The sequence below is a fragment of the Budorcas taxicolor genome, chromosome 17 (assembly GCF_023091745.1).
Source record: "Budorcas taxicolor isolate Tak-1 chromosome 17, Takin1.1, whole genome shotgun sequence".
NCBI classification, from domain to species: Eukaryota; Metazoa; Chordata; class Mammalia; order Artiodactyla; family Bovidae; genus Budorcas; species Budorcas taxicolor.
Window position 1 is genome coordinate 35,010,949 of NC_068926.1, and position 27,521 is coordinate 35,038,469.

The following is a 27,521-nucleotide window of genomic DNA, read 5'->3' on the forward strand; positions in this document are numbered from 1 at the left end:
TCTTCCCTCATAGCTCAGTCGGTAAAAAATCTGCCTGCAATGTAGGAGACCCAGGTATGATCCCTGGGTTGGGAAGATCTCCTGGAGAAGAAAATGGCAACCCACTCTAGTATTCTTGCCTGGACAATCCCATGGACAGAGGAGCCTGGCAGGCTACAGTCCATGCAGTCTCAAGAGTTGGACACGACTTAACAACTAAACCACGATGATACTCAGTAAGCTTGTGTTCAATTGCCAGCTTTACCACTTTTCTTTTTGTGTAATCTTGTGTAAGAGATACTTCTCTGAGCCTCAGTTGTCTCAAACATGGAAAGACCCATAGCACTCTCAAAATTAAATAAAATGTATAAAAGATCTAGCATAATACTTTGTGCAAAGAAAAGATCAATAGATAATTATAATAATAATTCTTATAACTATTATCACCACTGTACCTTGGTTACTGGCGATGTGTATAACCTTTTACAAGTTATTTTAACCAATTAAACTGAAAAAGGAACATGTGGCACATAAATGTTACTGAAATAAAACATGAACATGACGTATGATTAAAGATTTTCAGAAGTTAAAACAGGTCAGCAGATACATATTGTCAGTTCCTTACTTAGCTTTACTTAAAACATGGTAGAAAGTATAAAACGTCCTTAAACTTTTCCATGAAAACCACTAACATAATGCTAAGGTAAAAACTGAACTGCTTTTTGGCCTTTTGGCTAAGATTAAGTTTAAGATAAAAACTACTCCTCTTGAGCCCTTCATAAGGATGCCCAAAACAGTGAGCCTAATAAATAAACTACTAAGAAATACTTTGTTTATACAAGATGTATTAGAAGGAAATTACTATACACTGTAACAAGACTTCTTTACATTTTAGTCTTAACTATATACTTGCTGTTCAAATGCAGTGAGAGTTTGGCTCCTCAGAGTCCTCAAGGCACAATATATTTTGAATAGCAAAAATTTCCAGATAAGGAGATCTTTATACTGCTCAGATATTTTTATAATTTAAAAATGACTTTTAAAAAAATTGCAAACCTTCTAAAATGGGAAAAAACCAATATACTGTAAGACTGCTCAAATGTAGAAGTGCTTGAAACTGAATGAAAAGAAAATCTCCACATCCTTGGTTTCTCAGATCAATATCAAAAGAAGTTCTCGTCATCTGTTACGTCTATCCTCTTTTTGAGTCTTCTAAATGAACCTTTTTTTGGGGGGGGGTTGGGAGGTGTAGGGGTGTAGGGGGTAGGTGGATATTGATTCAGGATCTTCATTTATAATACTTTAAGTGTGATTATAGACACACAGGATTTGGAACCCAATGACTTGAATGCATGAGAAAAGACTCAATTTGATTCCCCTACACTGTGTGACTGAATGGCCTTCTGGCAGAGGGTAACATGGCGATCTCTCTACAAAATTCATTAGTATACTCAGGACGTCCATAGTCTTTCAAAATGTCTTCTCACTGTAGTTAAGTATCTATGTTGTCATCCTCTGTTAGATTTGAATACTGTTGCTATCAGCTACGTTGAAAAGAACATTTATCATTTCTGTACCCTGAGCACAACTGACAAAGTTTTCTGAGTCCAGACTCACTTTTAGAGTTACTGTGTACAAAAACTATTGAATTTTTTGAGAAAAACACAACAGTTTTTAATTCTTTTCGGAGCTCTCTGACAAGTGAATGTATTCCATAGCTTACAAATAATTCTTTATAATGAGGATGATGATGCTTCTATGAAAATAATGCAAGTGACAAAACTCCAAAAGACTGTCTCGGTGTTTAATTTTAAAGCAAAATCGGTTCATAAAAGACACTAACATATGGTGAAATCAGATTCTGCTAACCACTAGCTGATTGAACTTAAACTCTAGTTTCTGTAAGCCTACATTTCCTTATTCAAAAATTAAATGTCCGGGTGCTTCTCTGTTAGACACTGTGCTGGACACCTGAGGTAAGAGGATAAAGATGTTACCGTTCCCTTGAGGGTGTCTTAATTATTGACATATACGAATAAGGGAATTAAATTAGATAGTATACAGGTCCTTCTAGTTTCAAAATTCTGTTAGTCTCTGTTGGTAACATAGAAATTCTAAGTTATTTAATTCATTCATTTCAATAAAAATGTTAGCAATTCAGAAAGGTATTGATACCTCTAGTAGAATGCCTCTAAACAGAAAGGTATAATACTGGCCCAATTTGTTATCTGTAGAGAAACTGGGAGCTATAATTAATGCTGAAGATGAGGTGAAGGGAATTCTTTGGATTCTCATTTCCCATGCTGCCTCTGCCCTTTATTTCCACAGATCATTGAGAACTAGTTGGAGAATAGCATAGTGAAAATGTTTTATGGACTGAGAAATATTCTTGGCTGACTTTCAAAGCTGCAGTAGGAAACAAAATCCATAAAACTGACATTCTAGGAAATGAAAACCAACTTCAAGTTTAAGAATAAATGTGTAATCACTAACATAATGAAATGATCTTAAAACTTTATTATCTGCTAGAGATAAAGGCAACACAACGATGGAAAAAAATGTTCAGCTACAGAAAGTACTAAAATTAGACTTTTCCAAGACATTAATTTTCTTTTCCCTTCAGGAGTCAAGCCCCTTTCCCAAATTACCCCCCTTCAAAAGTCACAGTGCCATGCACTGAAGAGACTTTATGACATCTTAAACAGGTCAAGAAACTACAGCCACAGTCTAAATCTGGCCAGCCAACTGTTTTTTATTTGATTACATATTCTCTGTAGCTCCTTTTGCATGGTAGCAAAAGAGGTGAATAGCTCCAAGAGAAACTGTATGGCCAAAAAAAGCAAAAAATATTTATGAACTAGCCTGTTTCAGAAAACACTGCTAACCCTCATCTTCAAGAAATCTCACCACCATAATGTTAATATTACATTGATTTTATTTTTCAGTAGTAAAAATTTCACAAAAATTATTATGTATTTCCTTTTAACTCCTTTAGTAAAATAAAATCCCCTATCGTCCCTTCATACGATCTTTAAATTACAGACCAACAGTTGATATATCCAATTTATATTTCAAAATTTTTTTCTAGTATAATTTTCATGTGTCATAAAGAATCCCAAATGGCAGGCATCTGAATTTGTTTCTTAAAATCTACCTCCCATACTTTCAAGGTCAATATTTAGGTGTGAAAAAAACCCAAGGAAGGATAGACAGACATATACTGCCCTGAACATAAGCGTTACTTATGGTAATTTTCTTGCTGCATGCAAAAGGCAAGGAAATTTTCATTTTAAAACCAAGATAGCTACAGGAGACTTAACATGTCCTAGAACAACAAGAAATAAGTCCCAATTCCTAGTAAAATGCTGCATCAGGCCATCTCTCTGGGCAAAGTCTTACCTTTAATCCATTCTATAGTACTCAGCCACAATGCTTAGACAAAATGCAAAATACAAAATATTCATAGAAATCTGCTATACTTCATCAAACTCTTAAAATAAGAAATCAGTTACACATGTTCCATTTCTTCTTTTACTCTGCTTCTTTCAGCAGTTCTGTTTAATATTAAAAGTTCAACAATGTAAAAACTATGAGGTGATGAAGTATAAATTACAAAAAAACTGCATACCAGGAAATATGCAATGAATTTAGCAACTTGAAACAGAGATATACAAAGTAAAAATAGTTAAAAGTATTTAATAAGTTGTTATTGCTTGACTTTCTTACATAAAAAAAACTCATTAAATATTTAGATACATGAAAAGTTTTACCCTGATATGAACATATCTTTTCTATCCCAAATCCTGAGAGTCTAAGAGGTAGTAGTATTATCATCCAATGAGCACTAAATTAGAGGAAATGAGCTCTAGCCTTGTCTAGGCCACAAAGAAGTTATGAACTTCTCCTCTTCAATTCTAAGGGCTTCGATTCCATCTAAGAAATAAAAGATTGTACTAGATGATTTCTGTCAGACCTCTGAGAGAATGTGGTCCACTGGAGAAGGAAACGGCAAACCACTTCAGTATTCATGCCTTGAGAACCCCATGAACAGTATGAAAAGGCAAAATAATAGGATACTGAAAGAGGAACTCCCCAGGTCAGTAGGTGCCCAATATACTACTGGAGATCAATGGAGAAATAACTCCAGAAAGAATGAAGGGACAGAGCCAAAGCAAAAACTACACCCAGTTGTGAATGTGACGGGTGATAGAAGTAAGGTCCGATGCTGTAAAGAGCAATATTGCAGAGGAACCTGGAATGTTAGGTCCATGAATCAAGGCAAATTGGAAGTGGTCAAACGGGAGATGGCAAGAGTGAATGTCGACATTCTAGCAATCAGTGAACAAACATGGACTGGAATGGGTGAATTTAAATCAGATGAACATTATATCTACTACTGTGGGCAGGAATCCCTTAGAAGAAATGGAGTAGCCATGATGGTCAACAAAAGAGTCTGAAATGCAGTACTTGGATGCAATCTCAAAAAAGACAGGATGAACTGTTTGTTTCCAAGGCAAACCATTCAATATTACAGTAATCCAAGTCTGTGCCCCAACCAGTAACGCTGAAGAAGCTGAAGTTGAATGGTTCTATGAAGACCTACAAGACCTTTTAGAACTAACACACAAAAAAGATGTCCTTTTCATTATAGGGGACTGGAATGCAAAAGTAGGAAGTCAAGAAACACCTGGAGTAACAGGCAAGTTTGGCCTTGGAATATGGAATGAAGCAGGGCAAAGGCTAATAGAATTTTGCTAAGCAAATGCACTGGTCACAGCAAACACCCACTTCCAACAACACAAGAGAAGACTCTACACATGGACATCACCAGATGGTCAACACCAAATCAGATTGATTATATTCTTTGCAGCCAAAGATGGAGAAGCTCTATACAGTCAGCAAAACCAAGACCAGGAGCTGATTGTGGCTCAAATCATGAGCTTCTTATTGCCAAATTCAGACTTAATTGAAGAAAGTAGGGAAAACCACGAGACCATTCAGGTATGACCTAAATCAAATCCCTTATGATTATACAGTGGAAGTGAGAAATAGATTTAAGGGACTAGATATGATAGATAGAGTGCCTGATGAACTATGGAATGAGGTTCCTGAAACTGTACAGGAGACAGGGGTCAAGATCATCCCCATGGAAAAGAAATGCAAAAAAGCAAAATGGCTGTCTGGGGAGGCCACAGAAATAACTATGAAAAGAAGGGAAGCGAAAACCAAAGGAGAAAACGAAACATATAAGCATCTGAATGCAGAACTCCAAAGAATACCAAGAAGAGATAAGAAACCCTTCCTCAGCAATCAATGCAAAGAAATAGAGGAAAACAACAGAATGGGAAAGACTAGAGATCTCTTCAAGAAAATTAGAGATACCAAGGGAACATTTCATGCAAAGATGGGCTCAATAAAGGACAGAAATGGCATGGACCTAACAGAAGCAGAAGATATTAAGAAGAGGTGGCAAGAATACACAGAAGAACTGGACAAAAACCATCTTCACGACCCAGATAATCACGATGGTGTGATCACTCATCTAGAGCCAGACATCCTGGAATGTGAAGTCAACTGGGCCTTAGAGAGCATCACTACGAACAAAGCTAGTGGAGGTGATGGAATTCCAGTGGAGCTATTTCAAATCCTAAACAATGATGCTGTGAAAGTGCTGCACTCAATATGCGAGCAAATTTGGAAAACTCAGCAGTGGCCACAGGACTGGAAAAGGTCAGTTTTCATTCCAATCCCAAAGAAAGGCAACGCCAAAGAATGCTCAAACTACCGCACAATTGCACTCATCTCAGATGCTAGTAATGCTCAAAATTCTCCAAACCAGGCTTCAGCAATAAGTGAACCGTGAACTTCCTGATGTTAAAGCTGGTTTTAGAAAAGGCAGAGGAAACAGAGATCAAATTGCCAAAATCCGCTGGATCATGGAAGAAGCAAGAGAGTTCCAGAAAAACATCTTTCTGCTTTATTGACTATGCCAAAGCCTTTGACTGTGTGGATCACAATAAACTGTGGAAAATTTTGAAAGAGATGGGAATACCAGACCACCTGACCTGCCTCTTGAGAAACCTGTATGCAGGTCAGGAAGCAACAGTGAGAACTGGACATGGAACAACAGACTGGTTCCAAATAGGAAAAGGAGTCCGTCAAGGCTGTATATTGTCACCCTGCTTATTGAACTTATATGCAGAGTACATCATGAGAAACGCTGGACTGGAACAAACACAAGCTGGAATCAAGACTGCCGGGAGAAATATGAATAACCTCAGATATGCAGATGACACCACCCTTATGGCAGAAAGTGAAGAGGAGTCTAAAAAGCCTCTTGATGAAAGTGAAAGAGGAGAGCAAAAAAGTTGACTTAAAGCTCAACATTCAGAAAATGAAGATCATGGCATCTGGTCCCATCGCTTCATGGGAAATAGAAGGGGAAACATTGGAAACAGTGTCAGACTTCATCTTTTTGGGCTCCAAAATCACTGCAGATAGTGACTGCAGCCATGAAATTAAAAGACACTTACTCCTTGGAAGAAAAGTTATGACCAATCTAGATAGCATATTGAAAAGCAGAGACATTACTTTGCCAACAAAGGTCCATCTAGTCAAGGCTATGGTATTTCCAGTGGTTATGTATGGATGCGAGAATTGGACTGTGAAGAAAGCTGAGCACCAAAGAATTGATGCTTTTGAACTGTGGTGTTGGAGAAGACTCCTGAGAGTCCCTTGGACTGCAAGGAGATCCAACCAATCCATTCTAAAGGAGATCAGCCCTGGGATTTCTTTGGAAGGAATGATGCTGAAGCTGAAACTCCAGTACTTTGGCCACCTCATGCGAAGAGTTGACTCATTGGAAAAGACTCTGATGCTGGGAGGGATTGGGGGCAGTAGGACAAGGGGACAACAGAGGATGAGATGGCTTGATGGCATCACTGACTCAATGGATGTGAGTTTGAGTGAACTCTGGGAGATGGTGATGGACAGGGAGGCCTGGCGTGCTGCGACTGATGGGGTCGCAAAGAGTCGGACACGACTGAGTAACTGAACTGAACTGAACTAGATGATTTCTAAGAACTTTCTTAGCTACAAAATTTTATGATTTTATGAAATTTTAAATACCACCATGTGCATGCAGGCGTGCTCAGTCATGCCAGACTCTTTGTGAACCCACAGACTATAGCCTGCCAGGCTCTTCTGTCCATGGTATTTTCCAGACAAGAATACTGGAGTGGGTTGCCACTGCCTCCTCTAGGGATCTTCCCAACCCAGGGATCAAACTCACATCTACTGTGTCTCCTGCATTGGTAGGTGGATCCTTTACCACTGAGCCACCTGGGAAGCCCAAATACTGCTATAAAATCACATTTAAAAATTTATAACCCTCGTTGAAAAGTGTCATTTACAGAATGATGCCTACAAAAATTTCTTCTATAGTGTTCAGTGTCATGAATTCACTCAAGTTACCTGAAATCTGGAAATACTGCAAAAGAGGCTACCCCATTTCCTGACCATTACTCTAACAGTCAGAGCCCTTTTCAAAATGTTACTAAGCCTGGAATTTTCAATGAAAGCTGGCTCAGAACTTATTTTTCCCCTGACCACTCCAAATGGAAATCAATTCAGGACTTTAAGTGCAGAAACAGCTATATAAGAAAACAGTTATTAATATCACAGATTCTCTAATACTTCACAGAATATATCAGTCAGCTTTTAACAGAACACTTAATCTTTTCATTTTTCCATATATTTAACCATCTCTTTAATACTCTAGTCACAGAACAATATATCAAGTATTTTTATATGGTAGCCTTAAGTTTTATAAATCACAATAGATCATCTTATTCTCCCATATAACGTCTTTCTTCTATTTCTTAAATACAAACTTTTTTCATATTTAAAATTTTGAAATTAGGATATTCCTTGGAGTTGATTTCTCAATACCATTTCACAGTTTAGGGCTGCATTTTTCTTCAGTAATGGTATGTAAAATAATGGTATGTCTTACAACTAATAGCAAATTAGATTGCTGAAATGCCATAGTGCCTGTCACCTGCAGAATACTCTGATTTCCCAAATGCTTCAATATCCTCCACTACAATCTAATTCCTGTTGTAGGACTCATTTCTATCTCTATTACTGTATTTCTATTTATATGGAAATGATCATTTTATAAGAATATCAATGCAGAAATTATGAGAAACAAGTTTTTTAAGCACTTACTAAATGCCAGGCACTACATAAAGCACTTTACATGTATTTAATTTCAACAAACTAAAATTTATTACTACTATCTCCATTTTACAAATGAAACTAAAGCTTAAAGAGGTTAAGGTAATTGCTGTAGTTCCTGTTCTCTGTTTTACCTCCATGCAAGCCTACTGCAGAAAGAGCACTCAACAAATATTTACTTAACAAGTGAATGAATGAATGCTGCAAAGGAGTCTTATACTCACAGGCTCACAAAGAGAAGGTACAATAAATACAGTCTTAAAGGTTAGTTAATTAACTACTCAGACATGCAATCCTGAGATCTGTGGTGTGACAGTCAAACAAAAAAAGTGGCTCAGAGTATCTGCTCTGGAGTCAAAATACTTAAATTCAAATTTCAGCTCTGCTACTTGTGATATATGATGTTGAATAAAGCAGTTATGGACTAGATGCCTAAGTTTTCTCACCTGTAAATTGGAGATGAAAATAGGACCTACTCCTCCTGGGGTCATGGTGATGATTAAACGTTAACATAAACAAAAGGCCATAACATGGTAAGTGAAATCCAAAGGGAGTGATGCTATTTGTAAGTTAAATTAATAAGATGGGCCTCTGCAGTCAGTGACTCTAACCTTCAGAAATATATTTCTAGTTTCAAATTTCTAGTTCTTCTTGAAGTCTGGAATGACCAGGCAATTAATGCCAGCTACTGAGGATGATTCAGGATCCAGTGACTAGCTGGAACATCCGAGAAAGAGAAAGCTTTTCTAGGAATCTCTGGATTAGTCTAGTGGCCATTCCCTCAGTCAGAGGAGTCTGGGCCAAGAGAATATAGTATATGGGGAACCACCCTATATGTCTTCACCTCTGGGGACAGAACTGTTGCCTAACACAAAACTGACTGATGATTTACTACCCAGAGTGCTCACCCTTCCCGACTATAATCCTGAAAAAGGTAAAATTTTAAGCTAGCTGGGAGGCAGGGCAGAGTACTGGAGCCAACTGTACAATAACCTGCTTTAAATGCAGGGATCTGTAAAGCACTTAAAACAGTTTCTAAAATATGGTAAGCAGTAAATAAATGTTCCCCAATATTATTATTAGCTCAGGATAATTCAAATCTCTTCCCTACCTCAGTGCCTTTTCTCCCTACCATATTATCCAACTTCCAAAGAGATATTCTACTTCAACAGCATTTTCAGTTTTCCCAAATATTAGAGATCATTAAAGCACTTCACAAAGGGAATCTTACAACACTTCCTCCAACTCACAAAATGAAATCAGACAAAAAAATCTTATTCAGAACACCCATAATTTAAATTGGCATACAGAAAATGAGAAGTAAATATTAGGCTTACTTATTTTTGAAGTCCCACAGACACTTAAATGGGGCAGAGGAAAGAAGACATTCATGGTTATAAGCAGACACTTTTGTGAGCATGAAATAAGATACTTTTATAAGTAGAAGTCTCTCTTTCTGAAAGCACAAATATTTCTAAAGCTAAGCAAATGGTATGTCTATACTCTATTTACAATGTGCAGGTTGCAAACCTCAGTTTCATGGCTAATTTGAGTAAATTCAAATAGTCAAAATAATTGAATTAACACCCTAGATAGTATGGACTAGCATATATTGTAATTCATGGCTCAATTTATTAAACATCTTACATGTGGAAATCTAAATCGTGATAAGAAGAAAGTTTTCTTAGGCACTATCTTTTCTGGATTAGTCATATGAGTTTGATCTGAATGTTATAGAAAATAAAAAAAATGAAAGCAATGCATAAAATTATAGAGAAAATTAATAGTTTATGGAATTTAAAAATTTTCCCCGTTTTCCTATGTTTTCTATTTCTTTAACAATGCCTAAACCTGGTTTAGTATTTGGGGAATTTTATACTTTGCTATCTATCAACAGATGTGTTTTCCAATTTCTAGAAACTGTCTCCAATTCAAATGGCTAAAGAACAAAAGCATATGTGTCGAGATTTTGTATGTTTTAGTTTTCAGGTAATAGCACTCTAACTAGACAAAACAATAACTTTCTAGGCAATGTTGGCTCATTATACAATTACAGGAAAAAACAACTGAAAACAGAGTATCATTCTATGCGATTCTTATGGCTGTAAGAACCAAACTGATAAAGACTTAGTATAGCTAAAGTACAAGTGAAATTTTCTATTTGGACTATTAACATTACATTTCGTAGTCAGCCTTATCTTTGTTTTCAAAGCATCAACTAACTTGACCAAAATTTTTCTGTGCAAAAGAAACTACATAGAATTTATTTGAATGAGTCACTATGGAAGGACTCACAATATGATGAAGACGGTTAGAGAAAATGATATCTAGAGGCTGCAAATTATTAACATCTCTAATACATATGCCAATTCCTCCTGAACCAAAATGGCTACAAAACCAGGTTATTCCTAACAAGTATCTTGTCTGGTTTCTCACACTAGTATATTTCAAAGGCATTTTATGAGAATTCTGCTATATATTCCACCTACCATCTGGTTCATATTTAACAATGCTTCCCATCCCGTTCCTTTTTAGGCTCCAAAAACAGATGTCTCTGATGGCACATAAATGTGGCAGATCACCCTAATTCAGCAAACTTCTCTGGGTTCTTATTCTTCCCTTGCATCAAGGTGAACTTAAGCTATTTGTAACCTTTTGTTCCATCTTACCTCAGAAGTAATAAAGTGGTAATATGAAATAATTTTAAGGATATGAGAAAAAAAAGTGACCTGAAAGTTTTCTTTTAAGCCAAATGTATTAATAATATTAAAATAAAATCTGTATAAAAAGTGCTAGTTACTCTACACTGTAGTTGCTAATATAGTTATTAGCAGCAGTCTTAATTATTTCTTACCTGCCCCTTTCAACTGCTAAGGCATCAAGTTCATCAAAGAAAATAATGGAAGGAGCCACTGCTCTTGCCTTCCGGAAGATCTGGTGGAAAGAGTGCCACATTAGCTAAAGATCAGCAAACTTCAGAAAACTCTATCGCTAATTTTAGTTTGAAAACTATTAGAACCAAATCAATTATGTACCAGTCAACCAGCTTAATCACTTTGTATACAACCTGTAACAGATGTATTCACACTTCATAATGGATGTAAAATACCTTCTACTTGCAAACAGACAAGACATCAATACATATTCTTAGAGGTGTGTAGGAGACAATCTGGCTTAAGTAATCAGACGATCTCAGTTAAAATCCCGCCTCTGCCACTTAGTAACTGTGTGATTTCCAGTGGATAACTTTACTTCTCTAAACTTCAAGTTCCACATCTCTAAAAATGGAGATTATGATAAATGCCGGCCTCAAAAGTTTAAGGAACTGAATTTAAAAAGATGGCAACACATTTAGTATAATGCCTGGAAAATGGTAACAGCTCAGTAAATGATAGTTATTATTAACTATCATACTGCTGCTAAGTCACTTCAGTTGTGTCCGACTCCGTGAGACCCCATAGACGGCAGCCCACCAGGCTCCCCTGTCCCTGGGATTTTCCAGGCAAGAACACTGGAGTGGGTTGCCATTTCCTTCTCTAATCCATGAAAGTGAAAAGTGAAAGTGAAGTCGCTCAGTCATGTCCCACCCTCAGTGACCCCATGGATTGCAGCCTTTCAGGCTCCCCCGTCCATGGGATTTTCCAGGCAAGAGTACTGGAGTGGGGTGCCATTGCCTTCTCCGATTATCTATCATAAACACAAGTTTAAAAGAAAAATAATAATGTATAAAATCAGCCAAAGTTTTGAATATAAAATACCCATAAACCTAAAAGTCACATGCCTTGCTCATTTCTCTGAAGACTATATGGAAAAACATAGTTAAAACTTGGAAGAGAATAGGTTGGATAGACCAGAAGTCAATCAGGCTATCAAAATCAAAGACTGGCTGGACAGCCATGGGGCAATATGCAGAAATGGGCTAGAAAAAGTCAGTACAGGCAGAAAGAAATTCAAATTTGTGTTAACTGGCACAAATTTGTGTGACCAGGCCCCCATTTTCTGGTCACAATTATGATGACCATAAAAATACACAACAGTTACCAAAACATCAGTATTAATAAGCACCACCTTTTTCATATTTTGAATCAAGAAAGGTGCTATCATTATCAGTTAATATTTTATATGGTCACCATCATCTATATTTCAAAGAGACAAAAGAAACAAGAAGTAACTTAAAACTTTTTCTCAGATGCAAAACAAAGTATTCCAATCTCTAATACTCTTGGTTGGTACCCATACACTTCATAGATGGAGACAATCCATTCCACTGCTATGTATGTATTTTTGTCCTTGAACAGCATCTGAGAAGATACATGATGTCTATGTGAGGCAGGCCAGCCTTTGTTTAGGAGAGCCAAAACTTATGGTCAAACTGCTATAGTTTACCCCACTTCAGTTCCTTGATTTTGCATGAATTTCCCAATTGTGCAGCTTCAGCAATATGAAGTAATCAGTAGGCCAATCACTAACTTTAAGAGAGAGAAGGAGGATGCATTTTCTAAATCACTAGTCAAAGGTAAAGTAAAGGTAGAGTACATTGAAATTTTCATATACTAATAAGCTTCTCTGATTTAAAGGACTACCTGGTTTAAAGGAATTAAATCTCATGTTAACATCATGTGTTAGTTGTTAAGTATAAACATATCCTTTTTTTTTTAATGAGATGCTGACAGTTGTTAAAAAATATATTTGCTAAAACTAGAGGCTAGAAATATTATGATGTTTAAAAACAAAGACTATGTATTGTAGATAACCAAAATTACATTTAAAAATAATATTTGCCTGAAGAAAAACAATATACCACTAGAATTTAGATTTGGAAATTCTAAATCTGTAACCCCATACAAAATGGAAACTAGAGGACAGAAGTGTGGTTCTCCTATGCAGAGTTCCACTTTAAGGCAAAATCTTACCTCTCTAACTGCTCTTTCAGATTCACCAACATACTTGTTCATTAACTCAGGCCCCTGCATGAAAAGAAAACAACTGTTCAGCATCTTTATAAACCCAGTCACATGATTATGTCTAATAAAAGAGAAAATACACACATAAAAGAAAAAGAGGAAAAAAACCCAAAAATCTGCTTTTCGTTAAATTAGTTCCTCTTGCATGCTTGTTTTTACTGGGAGTTATTTATGCTTCAAAAATTAAAACCGTTTTGTATTCTAAAAATTGCACATCAGTATACAGTTCAGTTCAGTTCAGTTGCTCAGTCGTGTCCGACTCTTTGCAACCCCATGAATCGCAGCACACCAGGCCTCCCTGTCCATCACCAACTCCTGGAGTTCACTCAGATTCACGTCCATCCAGTCAGTGATGCCATTCAGCCATCTCATCCTCTGTTGTCCCCTTCTTCTCCTGCCCCCAATCCCTCCCAGTATCAAAGTCTTTTCCAATGAGTCAACACTTCGCATGAGGTGGCCAAAGTACTGGAGTTTCAGCTTTAGCATCATTCCTTCCAAAGAAATCCCAGGGCTGATCTCCTTCAGAATGGACTGGTTGGATCTCCTTGCAGTCCAAGAAGGGACCCTCAAGAGTCTTCTCCAACACCACAGTTCAAAAGCATCAATTCTTCAGTGCTCAGCTTTCTTCACAGTCCAACTCTCACATCCATACATGACTACTGGAAAAACCATAGCCTTGACTAGACGGACCTTAGTCAGCAAAGTCATGTCTCTGCTTTTGAACAGTATCTGTGATGAAACATGATAGTTAAACATCTTATTCATCATCCACCCACACATCCATCCATACTTTTACTATGTATCAAACATGGTGCTAGACACTGAAGACAGAACAGCCTAGTACTAGATCAGCATGGCTATCTGACAAGAAGCAAGATCTCAGGGCTATTCTTTTTATGACTCTATGATAATTCTCAAAAAAAGGAATGGGAATCATGTAATCAATGACATTATCTGAGTGTTTCCAATATAAATGCTGCTCTCCAGCTCCTTGGTCTCATTTGACTTGGCCATGTAGACACTGACTCTATGGATCTGCAGGACCAAATGAGCTCTTCGCAGCCACTCTTCCAGTCAAAGCAGATACTTTCTATAGTCAAAATCTTAGGACCACCAACACTGCTAAGCGTCACTCAGAGTATCACACTGGGACAATGACAATGACTCTTGTTATCCTCCAAAGTGTCTATTCACTCAGCCTCTGTCTATATCTCCCTTCAGATATCTGCTACTAGGCATTTCATCTGGTTGATGATAAATCTCCTTTCTCTTCTGTGTTCAGCTGTTTTAGAAGGGATAACAAGAATGAAAGGTGTGGTCTTCCAGTAATAAAATTCTACCAACTTTTACTAACTGGCCATCAACAGAACAATCTTCAGAAAAGTGGATGGATTTCCAGTGATTATCCTGCTTATCTCTGATTCAGAGATGCACTTTTTTCAACATTCAACATTTCTGAACAGTAAGACTTTTCTTTCTTAAGTACCTAAAATATTATATTAATATATAATATGAAATGATAGGCTTTCTTTTTCATCACATCTACTTTCTCATGCTACAGAGTCATAATATCACAAGAAGCCATGGTATTAAATAAGAATAATAATACTGTCCTGAGAACCACAACTATTCCCTTCAGATTTGGTATAAAGTTTGTCCAACAAATGCCAGATGTCTTTCTTGGCTATGCAAACTTTCTTTCTTTGTTCTTTCCAGCATTTGGCTTCTACTGATACCCATCCTGACACAACTCCAGATACAGTATGTGTGCTTTTCTCTCTATACATGCTTGTGCAGTTGCACACACACACACGTGCACACACACACATCTTATTTTGAATAAGATTTATGTTCTATCCCATGCAAACTATGGGTCTTGATAATTTAGGTGATGTAACTAGACACTGACTTGAATATTTCCTAAACAATTGACACAACTCACATAAAAATCAGACTGACTGAAGCACATGGACATTCCCTAGCAGAATGTCAACTAATGCTACAAACTGGTATGGGTAATACTTAGCTTCAGTTAAGACACCATATTACAAAGAAAATTACTGGTATGGCATGGCAAGTACTAGTACTGAAGCATGATTAGCTGCCACTGAAAACACATAAAAGGAACCACTTAAGAGTCAAGAATGCTACCAGAGAAAGTAATATTTCAGGTGAGTCTATAGTTGACTTATTACCCTCAAAAATATGAAATACATCAAGTGTGCTAAGTCACTTCAGGTATGTCCTACTCTGTGAGACCCCCATGGACTGTAGCCTGCCAGACTCCTCTGTTCACAGGATTCTCTAGGCAAGAATATTGGACTGGGTTGCCATCAAGACCCAGAAATAAATCCAAAAGGTTTGTGGTGAGCTATATTAGATATTATTATATGCACTTAAACTGCAGAATAACTCTTAGGGTGTTAACTCAAGAGTTCATTGGCTTTTCAGTTATACACAAGACTAATAAACTTGAGTTTGAACTGATCTAAGAGTTTAGAACAGGTGGAGCTTAGGGGGCAGAAAGAATGTAGCAAAAGTTAAGGCTACTTAAAGTGGGAGGCAGGGCCATGTCAAAAACAAGTATAAATTTTATCCTGCAAGCAATGGGAAGAATCTGAGGGGAGTTAACTGACAATAGGGGTATCATGGAAAGATGACTCTAGCCACAATATAAAGGATGGTTTGAAGAAACATATGAGACCATAAATAGAGACAGCAGTTATGAAATTCCTAAGACATTAGCAAGAAATGATGAGGCACAGGTTTAAGGTAAAACAGTGGAATGGAAATGAGGAGAGAACTACATAAACTATTTAAAAAGGTAAAATCAGCTTAATTTGTTAGGAGTAGCAAGATGGTAAAGTGAAAAAGAAATATACAATACTAACTCAAATTTAAATTATATATTGCTAATGTTCACAATGATTTAATTCATAAAGGAAAGAAGGATGCCCAATATATTCAGTGTAACAACTCTCAGAAATGTATCTCATTAAAAAATATCACCCAAAATGATTAAAGTTAAAAACTCTTAGTCATAAACATAAGTGCTAACATTTATTGAACATTTCTTATGTGCCATGAACTCTTCTAAGCACTTTAAGTATACTGAGTCATGTAAATGACAAAGAAATGCAAAGCTACTAGGATGACTTTCCATCTGTAAGTAAAATAAAGATCCACACAAAATCAAAGGCAGGAAAGATCAGAAACAAATGTTTAGCACCTTATTTCCTTGTTGAAATACAGTTGCACTGAAAGTGAAAGTGAAGTCGCTCAGCTGTGTCCGACTCTTTGCAACCCCATGGACTGTAGCTCACCAGGCTCCTTGGTCCATGGGATTCTCCAGGCAAGAATACTGGAGTGGGTTGCCATTTCCTTCTCCAGGGGATCTTCCCTACCGAGGGATCGAACCCAGGTCTCCCGCACTGCAGGCAGACGCTTTAACCTCTGAGCCACCAGGGAAGCCCAGTTGCACTGAATCATTCGTTTTTTCATTCAAGGACTATTTATTAAGTGCCTACAGTGAGTTTATGGTTTAAAAGATTACTAACATAATCTTATTCTTAAAATATAATAATAATTATATTCTTATAAATTAAATCTATAGTGAGAAGAAAATATCACAATTAGATAGAGAATGCTATGAAGAGAAACAAAAAGAAAACAAAGATTTCTTCCCGGTAAAGGAATCAAGGAATAATTTTGAATAGCAATGAGATCAGAAAGAAGGTGTTAATAAACTAGAATAGAAAACTAAAAGCTACCATAAAGGAAACGGCCAGAATGCAGACATAAAATATCTGGAAACAATGGAGTTCATCATCAGAAAACAGGTTTTGGGGCAACATGTTGGGAATAACCAGGCAAAAAGAGCAATGCCACAAAGGGCAGAGAGCAGACAGTGTAGACAGAGTCTGCGAGTCCTAGGTGGAAGAATTGGTGGGGGTGGAGGTGGGGCCCACGGAGGAACATCAGTGCAGGGCTGAGTGGTGGTAGCCACCTAGCATGAGATGTCAGAGACCAAGAGAGGTATGGAGAACTGTCCACAGAGCAGAGGCTCGCCATAAGGTAATAGAGCTTGGCTTCTAAATTTCCCATCCAAAGGTATGCAAACTGCTTTAAGAATCTTATACATAAAGTGGTATAGTATTATTTGTAGGTAGATTGCAAATTAAATATGTATACTCTAAATTCTAGAACAAATATCTTTTAAAAGGTAAAACCAAGCGGTTGAGCTATCAAGAAAACAGGGGAGATAAACTAAAATACCAAAATAAACTAATCCAAAACTCGGTGGGGAAAGGGAGGAAATAAAAACAGATCAGACAAATGAACAAAATTACAGGCACTGACAGTCTTTCAAACCATAAACATGTCTAATGAAAGGAAGACAAATTTTTAGTATTTTTTATAAGACCTCCACAATGGGTGCTTCAAAAATACTGCAACAGGATAACGTGGTAACAAGTACACAGTTTAGAACATGTGGGGATCAGGGCAAAATAGTCAAGGATAAGAATTAGAAAAGGATAGGAAGAATAACTCAAAGTTCAGCTGGACAAAATCAGCTTCTCCAAAGATACTACCAGTCAGTGGGTTATCTGATAGCATCAATACAGAAATCCTTAAGAAATGAAAGGGCATTTTATCTTTCTGCCTGATTTTTTTGAGTAATAGAAAATGTAGCATAAATAAATTTTATATAACATTAACAAGGCTAATTATAATGTTCTCCTCCCCCAACAAAGAAAACTTTCAGCTACTTCTTTGTCTAGCTTCCTCTTATCTTTAAAAATAATCTTTTCAAATTATTTCAGAGTAATAGATTATGCCTACTATAAAAATCTATATTAGGCTAATTAAGGGGCAGATATCCATGAAAAGCATAATTGTGATATATTACAAAGTATTATTTAATATTTAAAAGTACTTCTACATCTGACTGAAATCTACCAACAACCAAGCAATGCATAAACTATCTGGAAACAAAGTTATTAGGAAAACTTGCTTGGGACAGTGCTTTTGGTGACTGAATGTTATTTATATTTAGTGTATCACTAAGCACACTGTACTTAAACAATCTCCAAGCAATCATGTTTACACAAAAGAACGTTTTTTAAGCTAATTCAAAAGTACTACAGAGACCTCATCACCAACGATTTAATTATCTTAATTTCTACTTCCCAGATGGGACTAGCGGTAAAGAACCTGCCTGCCAATGCAGGAGACATAAGAGACGCATGTTTTATCCCTGGGTCGGGAAGATCCCCTGGAGTAGGGCATGGCAACCCACTCCAGCATTCTTGCCTGGAGAATCTGACGGACAGAGGAGCTTGGCAGGCTATAGTCCACAGAATCACAAAAAAGTTGGACACAACTAAGCACACACACATACGCTCATACTAAATAATACTGTGTGCTTTCTATGGTACACATATGTATGTAAATGCACAAAGGAAAATTTGAAATGATACACACCATACTGAGAAAAATGGGTTCAATCCCTGGGTCAGGAAGATCCCCTGAAGAAGGGCATGGTGACCCACTCAAGTATTCTTGCCTGGAAAATGCCATGGACAGAGGAGCCTGGTGGGCTACAGTCCATGGCTTAGCAATGAGTCGGACACAACTGAAGCAACTTAGCATGAAGTAGTTCAAAATAACTTTAACTTGAATAAAGACAAACAATGACACATTAATAATACTGAAACACAATGCTCTCACTTTTTAAAGGATAAAGAAATAATAACTGAATACCAATCGAATTTAACAAGCTTGTTTTTAGATACAGGTTAGACTATATAACAGAAACACAAAACTGAGACTACATAACAGAAATATAAAACTTAAATTAATGAAATCCATCTCACAACTATCAGTGACATAAACTTGGAGGTATTTTCTCCAAGAGTAGAGAGATCCTAATGTTTTGCCCAATTCTCAAAAGTCATGAAACAGTTGTAATTTTCCCTGTTGATCATTAAGGTCATTTTCCACAGTTACAGCTGGTATGACCATGTTTACACTCTTGCACTGCAGGACAAAACAAGGTCTATACATTCATAATATATCATATAAATTACACTTTAACTGAAAAGGGACTACATTAAGAAAGTAAAGAACAACAAAAAAAACAGAGCCCATCCAATAAGACAAGTTTGGATTTTTGTTGGGGAGGGTTTGGAGCAGGGGAGAGTGAGGAAGGGATAAGAAAACTTTATGCCAATTTCATTTAATTTAGGGTGAATGATTAGGCAAGTGTGAAATTGCCAACATCCGTTGGATCATAGAAAAAGCTACAGAATTTCAAAAAAACTACTTCTGCTTCATTGACTACACTAAAGCCTTTGACTGTGTGGATCACAACAAACTGTGGAAAATTCTTAAAGAGATGGGAACACCAGACCACCTGACCTTCCCCCTGAGAAATATGTATGCAGGTCAAGAAGCAACAGTTAGAATTGGACATGAACAACATTATTTAAAACTTAGGAAAGAAATACATCAAGGCTGCATATCAAAACCCTGCTTATTTAACATACATGCAGAGTACATCATGCGAAATGCCAGGCTGGATGAAGCACAGGCTAGGAGAAGTATCAATAACTTGAGATATGCAGATGACACCACCCTTGTGACACCACCACTTTAGCAAATAGGAACTAAAGAGCCTCTTGATAAAGATGAAAGAGGAGAGTCAAAAAGCTGGCTTAAAACTCAACATTCAGAAAACTAAGATCATGGCATTAGGTCCTAATACTTCAGGGCAAATAGACAGGGAAACAATGGAAACAGTGACAGACTTTCTTTTCTCGGGCTCCAGAATCACTGCAGATGGTGACTGTAACCATGAATAAAAGATGCCTGCTCCTTGGAAGAAAAGCTGTGACAAACCTGCTGCTGCTGCTGCTAAGTCGCTTCAGTCGTGTCCGACTCTGTGCGACCCCACAGACAGCAGCCCACCAGGCTCCACCATCCCTGGGATTCTCCAGGCAAGAACACTGGAGTGAGTTGCCATTGCCTTCTCCAGTGACAAACCTAGACAGCATATTAAAAAGCAGAGACATTACTTTGCCGACAAAGTTCCATCTAGTCAAAGCTATGGTTTTACCAATAGTCATGTATGGATATGAGAGTTGGACCATAAAGAAGGCTGAGTGCTAAAGAACTGATGCTTTTGAACTGTGGTGTTGAAGACTCTTGAAGAGTCCCTTGGACTGCAAGGAGATCAAACACAGTCAATCCTGAAGGCAATCAATCCTGAATATTCATTGGAAGGACTGAGGCTAAGGTTGTAGCTCCAATACTTTGGCCACTTGATGCGAAGGGCTGACTCATTAGAAAAGACCCTCATGGCTGAGAAAGATTTGAAGGCAGGACCAGAAGGAGATGACAGAGGATGAGATGGTTGGATGGCATCACCGACTCTATGGACATGAGTTTGAACAGGCTCCAGAAGTTGGTGATGGACAGGGAAGCCTGGAATGCTGCAGTCCATGGGATCACAAAGAGTCGGGTATGACTGAGTGACTAAACTGAACTGACCTAGTGAAAATAAGAAAGAAAACTGCAGGTGTCACTATTATTTTTAATCATTATCACACAAACTCTGTATTACTGTTATTGTTCTTACAGCAACTCTCCATAAAAGTCAACAGCGTAACATAAAATAGTAATCCAGTGAAGCCATTTTTTAAAGTAAGCAATATACTTAATGCATATATACCACCTTTTAATTATCTGGCTTTAACTAAAGGAAAGTAGTTAGATAACTTGGAGAAATGATTACTGATCTCCACAGAGCTGACTCTAAAAAGATGACTTGAATATCAGTGCTGGAACAAGACTATGATCATTTCATGATATGAGAATACAATATGCTGCTACTGATAACAGAAAGATTCACTTGTTTTAAAAATCTGATGTACAAGCAAACAGACAATAAATACTTTGTTGAAAATGTGAAAATACAGCTTATAGCCTTAACCAGTGAAGGGTCATTCCATTACTACCTAGAAGTAGGCTACAGAAAACTCTGTGGTAAGAAAGAGTACTTTTTTCCTCCAAAAGCAAAAGGAAAAAAAAAAAACAAAACCAAAATCAAACCTAGGAAGTTAGCACTGAGAAGAAAATCTGGGTTAGAATAATTCATGTATTACTAACAGGTCACAGTAGTAATGAAAAGTTCTGTAAGGCCTCTAGAAAACATGTGATTTTGTACAGTACATGCTGAGGAATTATATCTGGATGCCTGACCTAAAAGTGCAATGCCACTAGCTGAACTGATGTTACCTGAATCCAAAATTCTATTTTTTGTATGACTTAAAAAAATTAATTTATTTATTTTAATTGAAGGCTAATTAATTTACAATATTGTGGTGGTTTTTGCCATACATCAACATGAATCAGCCACAGATATACATGTATCTCCCCATCCTGAACCCCGTCCCACCTCTCTCCTTACCCCATCCCTCTGGGTTGTCCCAGAGCACCAGCTTTGAGTGCCCTGCTTCATGCATCAAACTTGCACTGGTCATCTATTTCACATATGTAACATATATGTTTCAGTGCTATTCTCTCCAATTGTCCCACTCTCGCCCTCTCCCACGTATTCCAAAAGTCTGTTCTTTACATCTGTGTCTCTTTTGCTGTCTTGTATACAGGGTCGTTGTTACCATGTTTCTGAATTCCATACCTATGTGTTAATATACTGTATTGGTGTTTCTTTTTCTGACTTCACTCTGTATAATAGGCTCCAGTATCATTCACCTCATTAGAACTGACTCAAATGCATTATTTTTCATAGCTAAGGAATAATCCATTGTGTATATGTACAACAACATCCTTATCCATTCTTCTGCCAATGGACATCTAGGTTGCCTCCATGTCCTAGCTATTGTAAATAGTGCTGCAATGAATATCGGGGTACATGTGTCTCTTTCATTTCTGGCTTCCTCAGTGTATACGCCCAGCAGTGGGACTGCTGGGTCATATGGCAGTTCTATTTCACTATTTTTAAGAAATCTCCACACTGTTCTCCATTGTGGCTGTACTAGTTTGCATTCCCACCAACAGTGTAAGAAGGTTCCCTTTTCTCTATACCGACTCCAGCATTTATTGTTTGTACATATTTTGATGGCAGTCATTCTGACCAGTGTGAGATGGTACCTCATTGTGGTTTTGATTTGCATTTCTCTGATAATGAGTGATGATGAACATATTTTCATGTGTTTGTTAGTCATCTTCTTTATGTCTTCTTTGGAGAAATGTCAGGTTTAGTTCTTTGGCCCATTTTTTGATTGGGTTGTTTATTTTTCTGGTATTGAGCTGAACGAGCTGCTTGTATATTTTTGAGATTAATTTTTTGTCAGTTACTTCGTTTGCTATTATCTTCTCCCATTCTGAAGACTGTCTTTTCACCTTGCTCATAATTTCCGTCATCGTGCAAAAGCTTTTAATTAGGTCCCTTTAGTTTTCATTTCCATTACTCTGGGAGGTAGGTCATAGAGGATCTTACTGTGATTTATGCCAGAGAGTGTTCTACTTATGTTTTCCTCTAAGAGCTTTACAGTTGCTGGTCTTACATTTAGATCTTTAATCCATTTTGAGTTTATTTTTGTGTATGGTGTTAGAAAGTGTTCTAGTTTCATTCTTTTACAGATGGTTGACCAGTTTTCCCAGCACCACTTGTTAGAGATTGTCTTTTCTCCATTGTATATCTTTGCCTACTTCGTCAAAGATAAGGTGCCCATAGGTGCATGGATTTATCTCTGGGCTTTCTATTTTGTTCCACTGATCTATATTTCTGTCTTTGTGCCAGTACCAGACTGTCTTGATGACTGTAGCTTTGTAGTATAGTCTGAGGTCAAGCAGGTTGATTCCTCGAGTTTCATACTTCTTTCTCAAGATTGCTTTGGCTATTCAAGGTTTCTTGTGTCTTCATAAAAATTGTGAAATTATTTGCTCTAGTTCTGTGAAACATACCGTTGGTAGCTTCATAGGCATTGAGTTGAATCTATAGATTGCTCTGGGTAATATACTCATTTTCACTATATAGATTCTTCCAATCCATGAACATAGTATATTTCTCCATCTATTTGTGTCATCTTTGATTTCTTTCATCAGTGTTTTCTATATACAGGTCTTTATTATAGTTTTCTATATACAGGTCTTTTCGTTCTTTAGGTAAACTGATTCCTAAGCATTTTATTCTTTTTGTTGCAATGGTGAATAGGGTTGTTTCCTTACTTTCTCTTTCTGTTTTCTCATTGTTAGTGTATAGGAATGCAAAGGAATTCTTTGTATTAATTCTATATCCTGCAACTTTACTATATTTATTGATTAGCTCTAGTAACTTTTTGGTGGCTTCTTTAGGGTTTTCTGGGCTTCCCTAGTGGCTCAGACGGTAAAGTGTCTGTCTGCAAAGCAGGAGACCTGGGTTCAATCCCTGGGTTGGGAAGATCCCCTGGAGAAGGAAATGGTAGCCCACTCCAGTATTCTTGCCTGGAAAATCCCACGGACTGCGGAGCCTGTAGGCTCTCGTCCATGGGGTCGCAAAGAGTCGGACACAACTGAGCAACTTCACTTTCACTTTCACTTTTAGGGTTTTCTATGTAGAGGATCATGTCATCTGCAAACAGTGAGAGCTTTACTTCTTTTCCAATCTGGATTCCTTTTACTGCTTTTTCTTCTCTGATTGCTGCAGCTATGACTTCCAAAACTATGTTGAATAGTAGTGGTGAGAGAGGGTACCCTTGTTTTGTTCCTGATTTAGAGGAAATACTTTCAATTTTTTGCCATTGAGGATAACATTTGCTATGGTTTTGCCATATATGGCTTTTATGTTGAATTATGTTCCTTCTATGCCTGCTTTCTGGACAGTTTTTATCATAAATGGGTGTTGAATTTTGTCAAAGGCTTTCTCTGCATCTATTGAGATAATTATATGGTTTTTATCTTTCAATTTGTTAATATGGTATATCACACGGATTGATTTGCAAATACTGAAAAATCCTTGCAGCCCTAGGAGAAAGCCATTTGGTCATGATATATGATCTTTTTACTATGTTGCTGGCTGAATCCAAAATTCTTTATGAAGTCATCATCACTAAGGAAGGTAATTTTGAATTTGAAGTTCAACTGCCAAAAATTTCTTATTTTCTGGTACAACAAACTGTAAAAGATTAAATTCAGTTTTAAAGATAGATACATTTTAACACTAACAGAAAACCTTATTAAGGGATCATAAGCTGTGCTGCTATGCTTTTTGTTCTATTTGAGGTCAAATATACATCCAATTATTAAAAACAGAAGAAAACAGCAACTAGTGTCAGCAAATTTTATGAAATACTGCAAAATGCTTAATATGCATTATCCCCCTAACTGCTTACAACACACCTTTGAGGTGAATACACTTATCATAATTTTAGAGAAAAAAATATTGAAGTGAAAAAAAGATTAAGTAATTTGCACAGTCACACAACTTAGTAGATGACAGAACAGATATTGAAGCCTCTTAATTGTTATGCTGACAATTAGAAAAAATGCCCCAAATGGTTAGCCACCAATAGGCAAAAAAGATAAGCAACAGATTACAATACAAACATTATGTGAGCTACTCACAGAATTTTATTAGTGAAAGAGCTTCAGGAGAATCATTTACTCTAAGCTATCTCACGTAAAGCCTGAGGAAAACAAAGCAAAAGAAGTTAAGTGAAATACCAAAATTCCTAGACAAACTCAATGACAGAAAATAGAGTATTTGACTTTCCAGACTACTAATACTACACTTTCTAAAAACCATATGTTTTCTGATTTTCAAGTTCTAAAAATAAATAAATAAATAAGGAAATGTCCTAAGACTAGACACAATACTAACAATTCAAATTCAAAGGTTTTTGTTGGAAGAGATCAAGTTGCAAGGGCAAAGTTTAACTTTCAATAAATAGCTGCTGGCATGGCTTAGTCTGAACATTCTTTGGCACTGCCTTTCTTTGGGATTGGAATGAAAACTGACATTTTCCAGCCCTGTGGCCACTGCTGAGTTTACCAAATCTGCTGGCATATTGAGTGCAACACATTCACAACATCATCTTTTAGGATTTGAAATAGCCCAACTGGAATTCCATCACCTGCACTAGCTTTGTTCGTAGTGATGCTTCCTAAGGCCCATTTGACTTCACATTCCAGGATGTCTGGCTCAAACAGAGTGATTATCACCATTGTGGTTATCTAGGTCAAGATCTTTTTTGAATAGTTCTTCTGTGTATTCTTGCCATCTTTTCTTAAAATCTGCTGCTTCTGTTATAACCATACCATTTTTCCTTTACTGTGCCCATCTTTGCATGAAATGTTCCCTTGGTATCTCTTATTTTCTTGAAGAGATCTATAGTCTTTCCCATTCCATTGTTTTCCTCTATATCTTCACACTGATCACTGAGGAAGGCTTTCTTATCTCTCCTTGCTATTCTTTGGAACTCTGCATTCAAATGGGTATATCTTTCCTTTTCTCCTTTGCCTTTTGCTTCTTTTCTTTTCTCAGCTATTTGTAAGGTCTCCTCAGACAACCATTTTGCCTTTTTGCATTTCTTTTCTTGGGGATGGTCTTGATCACTGCCTCTTATACACTGTCATGAACCTCTGTCCATAGTTCTTCAGGCACTTTGTCTATCAGATCTAATCCTTTGAATCTATTTGTCACTTCTACTCTATAATCCTTAAGAGATTTGATTTAGGTCATACCTGAATGGTCTAGGGGTTTTCCCTACTTCCTTCAATTTCAGTCTGAATTTGGCAATAAGGAGCTCATGACCTGAGTCACAGTCAGTTCCCAGTCTTGTTTTTGCTGACTGTATAGAGTTTCTTTATTTTTGGCTGCAAAGAATATATTCAATCTGATTTCAGTATTCACCATCTGGTGATGTCCATGTGTGGAGTCTTCTATTGTGTTGTTGAAAGAGCGTGTTTGCTATGACCAGTGCACTCTCTTGGCAAAACTCTATTAGCATCTGGCTTGCCTTGTTTTGTACTCCAAAGCCAAATTTCCGTTACTCCATGTATTTCGACTTCCTACATTTGCATTCCAGTCCCCTATAATGAAAAGGATATCTTTTTTGGGTGTTAATTCTAGAAGGTCTTGTAGATTTTCATAGAACCATTCAACTTCAGCTTCTTCAGCATTACTGGTTGGGGCATATTCTTGGATTACTATGATATTGAATGGTATGCCTTGCAAACAAACAGAGATCATTCTGTCGTTTTTCAGACTGCATCCAAGTACTGCATTTCGGACTCTCTTGTTGACTATGATGGCTCCTCCATTTCTTCTAAGGGATTCTTGCCCACAGTAGGAGATACAATGGTCATCTGAGTTAAATTCACCCATTCCAGTTAATTTCAGTTCACTGATTCCTAAAATACCGATGTTCACGCTTGCCATCTCCTGTCTGACCACTTCCAATTTGCCTTGATTCATGGACCTAACATTCCAGGTTCCTATGCAATACGGTTCTTTACAGCACTGGACTTTACTTCCATCACCAGTCACATCCACAACTGGATGCACTCATCTCACATGCTAGGAAAGTAATGCTCAAAGTTCTTCAAGCCAGATCTCAACAGGACATGAACCGTGAACTTCCAAATGTTCAAGCTAGATTTAGAAAAGGCAGAGGAACCAGAGATTAAATTGCCAACATCTAATGGATCATCGAAAAAGCAAGAGTTCCAGAAACACATCTACTTCTGCTTTATTGATTACACCAAAGCCTTTGACTGTGTGAATCAAACTGGAAAATTCTTCAAGAGATGGGAATGCCAGATCACTTGACCTGCTTCCTGAGAAATCTGTATGCAGGTCAAGAAGCAACAGTTAGAACTGGACATGGAACAACAGACTAGTTCTAAATCTGGAAAGGAGTATGTCAGGCTGTATATTGTCATCACCCTGCTTATTTAACTTATATGCAGAGTACATCATGTGAAATGCCAGACTACATGAAGCACAAGCTAGAATCAAGATTGCCAGTAGAAATACGAATAACCTTTGTCACTCACTTCCAATAAACTATTAATTAATAATTATTGAAGGACAGTATTGAAGGACAGACAGGAGAAATATCAATAACCTCAGATATGCAGATGACACCACCCTTATGGCAGAAAGTGAAGAAGAACTAAAGAGTCTCTTAATGAGAGTGACTGACAGAGGAGTGATAAAGTTGGCTTAAAACTCAACATTCAGAAAACTAAGATCATGGCATGTGGTCCTATCATTTCATAGAAAATAGATGGGAAATAATGGAAACAGTGAGAGACTACATATTTTGGCTCTAA

General features: G+C 37.2%; 1 protein-coding gene across 1 annotated transcript in view; it reads right to left on the reverse strand.

Moving 5' to 3' along the window:
- The window catches only part of SPATA5 (spermatogenesis associated 5), a 343,990-nt gene that overhangs the window by 225,366 nt on the left and 91,103 nt on the right, over nucleotides 1–27,521 (reverse strand). The window contains exons 12-13 of the mRNA XM_052654754.1: nucleotides 13,131–13,184; nucleotides 11,072–11,151 (exon numbers count right to left, since the gene is read on the reverse strand). Coding sequence (XP_052510714.1) covers nucleotides 11,072–11,151; nucleotides 13,131–13,184 — 134 coding nt within the window. The remainder of the gene's footprint in view (nucleotides 1–11,071; nucleotides 11,152–13,130; nucleotides 13,185–27,521) is intronic.